This window comes from Gekko japonicus, unplaced genomic scaffold (genome assembly GCF_001447785.1).
Source record: "Gekko japonicus isolate JY-2015 unplaced genomic scaffold, Gekko_japonicus_V1.1 scaffold64, whole genome shotgun sequence".
Taxonomy (NCBI): Eukaryota; Metazoa; Chordata; class Lepidosauria; order Squamata; family Gekkonidae; genus Gekko; species Gekko japonicus.
The window spans coordinates 486,087-496,725 of NW_015170277.1; the positions used below are offsets into that span (position 1 = coordinate 486,087).

The following is a 10,639-nucleotide window of genomic DNA, read 5'->3' on the forward strand; positions in this document are numbered from 1 at the left end:
GAGGAACGACCAGCGCTGGCTCTGGACCCAGAAACAGCCCCCGTTCTTCCGCCTCTTCCTTTAAAAACTGCAGAACAAAGTTCTGCACACAAAAAGCTGATGCCTAGAATAAAACTTTGTTGGTCTTAAAGGCGCCACGGGACTCAAACCTTGTTCTGCTGCTTTGGACCAATAGGGCTACTCACCTGAATTTACCTTAGAAAGCAGATCTATCAAGACGGGTAGCTGTGTTAGTCTACAGCAATAGAAAAGAGCAAGAGTCCGGCAGGACCTCGAAGATGAACAACATTTGTGGCAGGGGAGGGGCTTTTGTGACTCACTGAAGACGTGAACAGCGACTCATGAAAGCTCATCCCCTCTGCCAACAGATGTTGTTAGTCTTTTAAGGTCCTACTGGACTCTTGCTCTTCTCTACTTTAAAAGCAGACTGGACGTTGTTTGGAAGCCGTTTCGCCTGCCTTGGTATCTGTCCGTACCCCGCAGTGTCACATCAGCAGCGCTTCTTTTAGCTCATTAACCCTGGGGAATACCTCCCTCGCTTGGTTGGGTCAATGGGACAGAAAGACAGAGAGACCCGGAAGAGAAAAGTTTAGTCAGAGAGCTCTTCTCTCTCTCTGGGCTCTGTACAAATCCTGCCAGTTTCTGGAGCCACCCCTACTCAAGCGGGAGAACTGGGGCAGCGGGAGAACTGAAGGCCCCCAGGTAGGACCAGAGGCAGCAGCTGCATTGATGCCCTTAGTGCATTTAGCGGCTCTCGGTGGAATATTCTGCAGGTATCTTCCAGAAAACCTGCAGCAGCTGCCAGCGTTGGAGGAAAAAGCATTCTGAGCTGTGGAAGTGAAATGACCGTTGGGTCTTCGGGACCATCAAGGGCAGGCCGTGGTGGTCCTAAACAACTGGACTGTCCCACCCGGGAACGGCTGTGGGGCAGCCCATGGCTTCAGTCCAGCTGGTGCCCCGATTCTGTGTGAGTCCCCCTCCTGACAGAACCTACGAGAATGCAGGACCTTGGGGTGGGCCCGTAGCCAGGAATTTCTAAGTCAGGGGGCATTTTGATGTCTCAGGGGGCACTGGCTAATTTGATTAAGACTAATTCAATTACTGGCTTCTCGGTGCTCTCGGGTCTGGCGGTGCCGGTGGCGCCCTCCACCTGGCCGTGAGCTTTGGCGCCTTGTGCCTCCTTCCTGGTGTTTCCCTCCACCCACCCCGGCTGCTGGCCTGCCCGCTCGCCTTTCCCCACTGCAGAAAAGATGCTCTGGAGGGTGCTACCAGGATGAGGGGGAGGGCAGGGGTAGGAGTGGGGAGAGAAAGCGCCGGAAAGGTGGAAGGCAAGGGGAACCGATGGCCCCGGCAGCAGAGCGGGACGTTTGTGGCAGCCACCACATCTTGCCAGAGAGTTGGGGGGCCCTGGGCGGAAAGGAATTTCCGGGGGGGGGGGCTTGGCAGAAAGTCAGGGGGGCAGGCCCCGACATGCCCAACTGTAGCTACCGGCCTGCCTTGGGGGCAACTTTACGGGTCCCAGGGGGAGTGGTGGCGGTGGGGGCATGGGCCAGTTGTATTTTCAGCCTGTGCTTTCAGGCCACTAAAGCCCCGGGGGAACACTCTGGCCTGTTGGGCCGCTTGAAGGGACTGGCCCCCTCCACCACCACCACCCGCTGAACATGCTGGCTACTGCTGTTCCCATCCAGCATGACTGAGTGTCAGCGCAAGGCATGATTATGGCTGCGCTTCTCGCTCTTCCCAAGGGTTCCAACTTCTAATGCCCGTTTGAGTAGAAAATCTGTGGGTTTAAAGCAAAAAACAGGCAGACTCAATATCCTGCCAAGGCCGCCCTGAGAAAACTGAATCTGCACGGCAGAGCCGACAGACACGATGGGGGAGTTCTGTCAGTCCTGCCCCTTCTTGCGCCAGTCCTGTCGATTAAGAAACAAGGGGTTATTGCTGAGCTCGCTGGAGCAAAAAGGAAGCTCGTCTGGCTTGTTCAGCTCTCCGACAACGGTCAGCCAACACCTCGCCGTTGCGAAACAAGGGCAAAGTGTTAGTGGAGGGTGCACAATAATTGTCGTAATTCAGGCGGGGGAACAAGCTTGGTTCACGGCGACCAGGCCATTCCTGGGGCGGGGCAGGAGGACTCCTCCAGGAGGGAGTTTGTTGTGATACAAGGCGGTCCTTCTGAAACGGATACTGCTAGGCATGCAGATCACGACTGCTCAAAAGAAGCCAGCTGTATTAATGGGACAGGGCTGGAAACAGGGTTCAAGGAATGGGGGCCAAATGCATGTTGCAGGATTAGCTGCTGCTGAACTCTTCTGGTATTTCTGATGAACTGTTCGGGAGCAGGCTGTGGAGTCCGCATGTCCCCCAGCTAATTTCCTGCACTGGTCTTAACCATCAGTAAGGCTTACGTTTGGGCAGATCTTACTCATGACTAATGTTGATCAGGATTTGAAACCCGGGTCTGAAATGACCCTGTGGTTAAGGGACTGGATGCACGGCTTCTGCGGAGGAGACGGGAAGAAGCGCTGCCACCAACCAGAACCTATCGTGCTTCTGGGACCGTTTCCAAAGGTGACCACAGCCAATGCCGTTGAGTCGCCCGTCCAGATAGGCTCTCAGCGGGGGAGCTTTGCAGCGCATGCCGGCGCACGGCCCACCCGTCACCCGTGCCGAGTAAGAATCACGGTGGGGGAATGCCGCAAACTCGGTTCACGCCCCGGGTTGCTAGCGTGCCAGTACAGGTAAGCGTGGGAAGACTAGTACAAGTCTACTTATGAAGCCCAGTCGTTTTTGTGGACGACTCTGCGCAGTTGACTGTAATCGCGTAAGGAAAGCCTGCCTAAAAGCATAACCCTTCAGGAGAGTGAAAAGGCATTGTTTTTAAAAAAGAAAGAAGACAAAATGGTGCCGCTGTTAAGAGACACGCTTCCCACTTCGGCCAAGCTTGTCCTGAGCTAATCACTGGGAGTTAACAGGAGGAGGACATCATGCACCAGATACTCCAGTGCCACAAAAGCAAAGCTATTCCTGAAGTAATAGTTTGTACTAAGATCTCATTTAAAAAGGGGGGGCGGTCAGGAGGATGAATTCACTCTCACTGGTGTACTTCTGTACTGCTGAGGAGATGTTCCATTGCTCCTTTTGGTTATGGATGTATTTCCCACTGAAGTCCTTCACCAGGGTCTCCTGGTGCCTCTCCCTGAAGGCTTTTGGGCGTCCCGTGAAATTTCTGACACGTTCCCCACCCTCGGCCCTTTCCTGTGTTACGTCACAGGCTGCCGACGGGCAAGGTCAAGAAGGAAGAGACCCGCTGCTCAAAAACAAGCCCGGCTTCTACTTGGGGAAGGCAGGTCTTTGAATCCCGGCCTTCCATTTTCCCTGAGGAGGAAACCAAGAACTGGGGAACGGAAGAGAAGAAGAAAGGAAAAAGGAAAGCCTTTTTACAGTTCACGAATCCGAACATCTGTTTCCCTTTTGACGCCACTGCCCCTCGTGGTGGTCTCGTCTCTGCTGCCTCTGTCCATCTCTGGTGTTTGAGGTCACGTTGCATAAATGCCGGTGCTGCATAGATTTGTGTGATGTTGCATTGAAGGAGTGCTTCTATTGCTGGAGCAGGCGTTTGGCCTGCTTATTTACCTGAGTCGGCTTTCCTGTGTGACTGAACCCCTTAAGCACGGCATCGAAGGATCGTCCCTCGGCTCCAGCCCCCCCGCCACGCCCCCCACAGCCTGGTGGCCGAGGTCCCACAGCAAACGGACTGCGAGGAAGTTCTGAGGTCTTGTGAGGCTCGGTCGCCCGCCCTCTCGGGCTTCAGGAGCTTGCGCTGCCCTCTTTGGATAAGGTTTGGTTAGGTTTCTCCAGCTGTTTGGTTCATCTTGCTGGCGGCCTTGGCGGCCTGCTCGGGCAACCGGGACGGGTCGGAGAGGATGGAGGTGGTGACGCTCAGGTGTCGGAGGGTGTTCAGAACCACTGGGAGGGAGGACGAGAAGGGAGAACAAAATGAACCCTGTGGCTTTGGTGGCCAGAAAAAGTAGAAAAATCAGGCACGTTCAAATTTGCTTCCAGAAAACTTCGGCAAAGCACTGAAGAGAATATGGATCGACCAGTCTGGTATAGTGATTAAGTGCGCAGACTCTAATCTGGGAGAACCGGCTTTGATTCCCCGCTCCGCCACATGCAGCTGCTGGTGTGACCTTGGGTGAGTCACAAGTTCTCTCAGAGCTGTTCTCTCAGGAGCAGTCTTCAAAAGTGCTCTCTCAGCCCGACCTACCTCCCAGGGTGTCTGTTGTGGGAAGGGGAAGGGAAAGGAGTTTGCAAGCCGCTCTGAGACTCCTTTGGGTAGTGAAGGGCAAGGGGTATAAATCCAATCTCCTCCTCCTCTTCTTCTGTGATTAGAGCTGCCTCCAGAGCAGTGTTCCCTCTAAGCTGAGTTAGTGTGAGCTAGCTCACAGTTTTTTAGCCTCTGGCTCACACACTTTTTTCTTAGCTTAGGGAGGATGGCTCCAGAGCAAACTGATTTATGCAGCAGCCCAATCGCTCACTCACAACTTGAATGCCAGTAGGTCGCAAAGTAGAGTTTTTGCTCACGAGACTCCACAGCTTAGAGGGAGCCTTGCTTAGGAGGGACCCAAATTACAGGGCTCAGCTCCGGCAATGCAAAGCGTGCCTTCTTCCGTACCTTCGCTAGCCTAATTTCATGAAAGGCTTTATAAAAAGCAATTTGTTAAGGTTCAGGCACCGTGTCTCTGAACGACTAACGGTGCTACCTAATCAAAGGGTTAGGCACTAGGGATGCCAGCCTCCAGGTGGGACCTGGGGATCCCCTGGAATTACACCTCCTCTCCAGACTACAGAGGTCAGTTCCCCTGGAAAGAATGGATGCTTTGGAAGGTGGGCTCTACGGCATTCTCCCCCACTGAGGTCCCTGTCCCCAGATATCCATGAGTTTCCCCAGCCTGGAGTTGGCAACCCTATGCTGGTCGTCCCCTGCTGGTGGCTGAGGGGACCTGGCAGCCAATGTTCCCTCTAAGCTATGGAGCCCTGTGAGCAAAAATTCTACTTTGTGAGCTACTGGCATTCATGTTGTGAACAGGCGATTTGGCTGCTGCATAAATTAGTTTGCTCTGAAGCCATCCCTTCCTGAGCTAAGACAAAAATGTGTGAGCCAGAGGCTAAAAAACTGTGAGCTAGCTCACACTGACTCAGCTTAGAGGGAACACTGCTGGCAGCCCTAGCCGGCACACAATAAGCCACTTCAGAACGCCCTCTGCCAAGCTGCATTAAGCAGACCCTCAGATGAATCCCCAGCAGGCCTCCCCGAAGCCAGCACGAGCCCAGGTGGGATCACACCTGGGTTTCTGGCTAAACATCGGGAAGGACTTCCTGACAGTTAAGGGCGGTTCCTCAGCGGAGTTGGCAACCCTATGCTGGTCGTCCCCTGCTGGTGGCTGAGGGGACCTGGCAGCCAATGTTCCCTCTAAGCTATGGAGCCCTGTGAGCAAAAATTCTACTTTGTGAGCTACTGGCATTCATGTTGTGAACAGGCGATTTGGCTGCTGCATAAATTAGTTTGCTCTGAAGCCATCCCTTCCTGAGCTAAGACAAAAATGTGTGAGCCAGAGGCTAAAAAACTGTGAGCTAGCTCACACTGACTCAGCTTAGAGGGAACACTGCTGGCAGCCCTAGCCGGCACACAATAAGCCACTTCAGAACGCCCTCTGCCAAGCTGCATTAAGCAGACCCTCAGATGAATCCCCAGCAGGCCTCCCCGAAGCCAGCACGAGCCCAGGTGGGATCACACCTGGGTTTCTGGCTAAACATCGGGAAGGACTTCCCGACAGTTAAGCGAGGTTCCTCAGTGGAACGGGTCTTCCTCGGGAGGAGGCGGTGGGCTCTCCTTCTTGGGAGGTTTTCAAGCAGAGGCTCGGTGGCCATCGGACAGCAATGCCGATTCTGTGAACTGAGGCAGATCATGAGAAGGGAGGGCAGGAACGGTTGCACAAGTGCTTAGTTCCCGTGGCCCTTTCTGACACGCCCAGGGAAATGCTGATGGGCACTCTGGGGTCAGGAAGCAATCCTGGAAGTTTTTTGTCGTCATCTGGGCATGGAACAGTGGTCCCTAGGGGTGTGGAGGGGGAGGTATTTGTGAATTTCCTGCTTTGTCCAGGGGTTGGACTAGATGACCCCTGGAGATCCCTTCCAACTCTATGATTCTATGATTCTTGCAGCAGCAACAGAAGCCCAGGATTTGGTACCGGGGGTGGTGGAGGTGTTCAAGCCCAGCAACAATCACAGCTGCCGGGTTGGTGTTTCTTTCTTAAGCAGGTTCCTTGCCCGCCTTTCAAGGGTGGAAAACACGGGCAGAAAATCTGTGGGCCACGCCTGCTGCTATCTCAGAAGCACTGGGGTGTGTGTGTGTGTTTCCTGGCACAGTTCGTCGATGTGCCCACTGTCAGCAGGCCACAGCGGCACGACTTCTGCCCACAGAGTGACTGTATGCAAAATCGATACAGACAGCAGCAGAGATCGAACCGTCCGTTTTTGTGCTGAGAAGGGGTTTTGGTGACGCTTTAACTCACGACGACGCCCTCAAGGGGAATCTGGGAAAGGACTTTTAGGAATTCAACCAACCAAGCCCCCCAATAAAAGTGCTACTTACTTGGCCTCAGAACAGGCAGTGAGCAGTGCTGGTCCACCCAGGCCAGGGCTGTCTGGTTCAGGTCCTCTAAGCTGGTCGTGGACACCATCCCATTGAACGTCTCAAACAAGGGCTTGATGATGATGCTGAACTGAGAGGCGACCGGAGAGTTAAGGGGGAAACCGAGCACACGTTCATGTCCCGTCCCCCCCATACACACACAGGCGGAAGAGGGAAGACATATGTTGTAGGTATGCAGGGCTCTCTTTCGGCTATGCTCCTGCAGAGTGCAGGGGGTTGGACTAGATGACCTGCAAGGTCCCTTCCAACTCTCAACATTCTATGATTCTATCTCAGGGGCTATCACAGCCTGCAGAAAACCAACATCAGAGAGATCTCCACAGAGCAGGACACAGGAAAGGTACCGGGCTGGATCTTAGGGAAAACTTTTTGACCTGTGCACCAGTGGAATCGGCTGCCTGGGGAGGTGGTAAGCTCCCCCTCCCTGGCAGTCTTTAAGCAGCGGCTGAACAGAGCCTTGTCAGGGATGCTCTAGGCCAGGGGTGTCGAACTCATTTGTTACGAGGGCCGGATCTGACATAAATGAGACCTTGTTGGGCCGGGCCGGGCCAGGCGTGTCATGAAATGTAATGCCAGGCAGCGGAGATATAAACTTCATAAAGGACACGAACACAAAGGTTGGGGTTTTTTTTACTTATAATAAAAATATACTTAAAACATCAGCACTCGTGCGATATTTTGTTTATTTAACAGTGTCTGATAACTGACACCTCTTGCTCTGAAGTATTGCATCAAAATGTCTGTTGTTGCAATCTTGAGTATGCTGTTCGAGTGTGTATCTGTAAGCTGCAAACCTACGATGACACAGCAGCAGCAGCAGAACTGGAAGGAGAAGCAGAAGACAGCCAGTTCCACTGTGGGCCTGATGGAAGCCCTCCGGGGGCCTGATCCGGCCCCTGGGCCGCATGTTTGACACCCCAATCTAGGCTGATCCTGCATTGAGCAGGGGGTTGGACTTTAATGGCCTGTCTGGCCCCTTCCAGCTCTGTGATTCGAGGATTCATTTCTGACCTGTTTGACCCAGCATCTGACTTTTCTTTTGAGACTGTTTTGCAACCAGGGGCGAGGCTGCGTCTAGTACCAAAACTGCATCAGGAGGAGGTTCCCCCCCCCCCCCGGGACAAAGCATTCCTAAAGAGCCTAATCAGAAAATATCGTTTGTAGCACCCTCTGCCCTTGCTACACCCTAAAAGTAAATTCAGGGTGCAACAAGAACTTGGTATGACTCCTGTCTGTCTTGCAGACAAGCATCACAATCCTTCCCACATTCCAAGTTCACATACTAAGAGGGTTTCGTAGGAGTAAAATCCTTACCAATCCCAAGGCCTTTCGCAGACAGTACATGTGTTGTCAAGCACTTCTCTGAAACACGAGGACTAGAACGGCACGCTCCGACAAAAGCAAAACCACAGGACTCTACAGAAGCCACCCAATGCTGCACCAGAGGCCACGTTTTTGGCACAGGCGTGGCTGTGCCGCTTGTGAACTGCTGTTCTTACAAGAATGTCACTCTGGGCAGAATTAACTGGCGGCGTTCCCCACCAGGCAGTCTGGTGACGTCCAACGGCTTAGACAGTTATTAAAAGGTAGCTATGTAAATTCACAATGGAGAACTCTAGCAACGGGTATTAGCCACACATTAGCGGAATGGAGCCTCCATGTTCAGAAACATGTGAGTGAGCAACTGGCTACTGCATCCATTAGCATGCTCTGGAGCCATCCCTTCCTGAGCTGAGGCAAAAATGTGTGAGCCAGAGGCTAAAAAACTGTGAGCTAGCTCACACTAACTCAGCTTAGAGGGAACACTGCCTCTAAGGACCAAATACTGGGAACAAATAAGAGGGGTAGCCATGGCTGAAATGACTCCAGTGCACTGGGTATATACCCCAAACAGCCCACTTGTGTCTCCTACGGGAATCAGATTCAAGTCCAGTAGCACCGGGGGTATGACCTTTGGAGAGTCAAGTCTCCAAATCAATGTTCCATCTAAGCTGTGGAGTCCTGTGAGCAGAAATTCTACTTTGTGAGCAACTGGCATTAAAGCTGTGAGTGAGCAGTTTGGCTACTGCATAAATTAGTTGGCTCTGGAGCCCTCCTTCCTGAGTTAAGACAAAAACGGGTGAGCCGGAGGCTAAAAAACTGTGAGCCAGCTCACACTAACTCGGCTTAGAGGGAACACCGCTCCCAATATTGCTTGACCCAGCCCTGCGGGTGGGGATACTCCGGGCTGCCAAGTTCACACACCCCCAAGTTCAGCCCCGATGAGGAAATGACAGGGCCCTGCAATCAAAACAGCTTCCTCTGCCACCCGGCCGCCTCTGATAGCATCACAGGATGTGAGCACAGCCACCCTCATCTTAGCTGAAGTCTCTCCTGTTTCTCCTCTATCTGGAGCCATCGGGTTTCTGATGAGTCGCCTCTCCCGGTGACACAACCCAGGCCTCCTCTCAGGCTGGTCAGGGAATTCCAGGCAGAGAGCAAAACCCCTATCTAACCTCCCCGCCGTGACGCAAAACACCCTTCTAGCTTTTTTTCAAGGACAACACCCCGACATTTATCGATGCTCCATGAGGGCCCAGCAGCTTCTGGCTCACACACGTATTTTGAATCTGCACCACACAGGTGCCTCTAACTGCTCCTGGATGCCACTGAAAAGGGTGGTCCTTACAGCCTGGGGTCTAAACGCAAGCAGGGGCCAAGGAGATTCACCCACTGGCCTCCGTTGCGAGCCTCAAAGCTGACCGCCTACTTTCTAGGGAAAGTTCCCTCAACTGCAAACCACACTGGACAGCAGTGTTCCCTCTAAGCTGAGTTAGTGTGAGCTAGCTCACAGGTTTTTAGCCTCTGGCTCACACATTTTTGTCTCAGCTCAGGAAGGGATGGCTCCAGAGCAAACTAATTTTTGCAGCGGCCAAATCGCTCGCTCACAACTTTATTGCCAGTAGCTCACAGAGTAGATTTTTTGCTCGCAAGGCTCCACAGCTTAGAGGGACCGTTGCTGGACCTCCTCGGTGGACCAGAGGTGTGCAGAAAGCTGCTGACGGAAACAGACGGCTGAACCACCCAGCAAGGCAATGCTCAGGCTCAGCTCTTATCGGCTGCATCAAATGTGGTTGCTGAGGCTCCCGGAAATCCTTTCCGCTCTGGGACTGTTTGGGAGGCCAGAGCTCGGCTCTGAAACCTGCCGTTCCCTGACCATCTGCGGGGTGCCTCCTCGTCACCATCCAAAGACCAGACGCTGCCAGTCTGGGCTGAAACAGGAGGGGCTTCCGGGCAGAAGCAGATCGCCACACAAAGCTCAGTGCTGCCCTCTGCAGAATTTGAACCCTGCAGCTCCCATAGGGGTCGTAGGAGAAGATCAAAGCAGACACCAGTTCCGCTGGAAAAGGAATAAATCCCCACCGCCCCACGGGCCACATTTCCAGATGCACAGAAAAGGATACAATCCAGAACTTCCAATTCTGCAGGGTCCTGCTTCGGACGTATTCCTCAAACATGCTCCGCATCTGGTCAAACCTCTGCCGCGTGATGGGGACGCCGGTGGCGGGGAGCTGCTGCTGACAGGAGCTGAAGGAAGGGAGAGAACGCAGCTCTGACCTCGAGGACTTGCCTTCTCACACACCGACTCGGCTAGACACAGAGATGTGCTGTGGACGCCCTGCCCTGCGTTTGCCCAGCATGAGAAGTCGGAAGATGCACGGGGCAGGGGTCATCTCCTGCAGGAGCGCACAGGAGTGGAGCCCAGAGGGCGGGCACATGCAACAAGCCCCACCCCCTGCTCCCAGCAGCCCTCAGTCAGAGCAAGAAGCAGCCAGGTAAGCTGCAGAGCCCCCCCCGTCCAAAACAGTGGCACCTTTAAGACCAAGCTTTATTCAGGTACCAGCTCTCCCTCCTCTGCGAGGACAGATCTGCACGTTCCCCCCC

At 53.7% G+C, this 10,639-nt stretch overlaps 1 protein-coding gene across 1 annotated transcript in view; it reads right to left on the reverse strand.

The window, feature by feature from the left end:
• Positions 1-268: 268 nt before the first annotated feature.
• MLXIP (MLX interacting protein) overlaps positions 269-10,639 on the reverse strand; it is a 41,030-nt gene continuing 30,659 nt past the window's right edge. The window contains exons 14-16 of the mRNA XM_015417646.1: positions 10,159-10,282; positions 6,656-6,785; positions 269-3,966 (exon numbers count right to left, since the gene is read on the reverse strand). Of these exons, the coding sequence (XP_015273132.1) occupies positions 3,845-3,966; positions 6,656-6,785; positions 10,159-10,282 (376 nt within the window). The 3' untranslated portion in view covers positions 269-3,844. The remainder of the gene's footprint in view (positions 3,967-6,655; positions 6,786-10,158; positions 10,283-10,639) is intronic.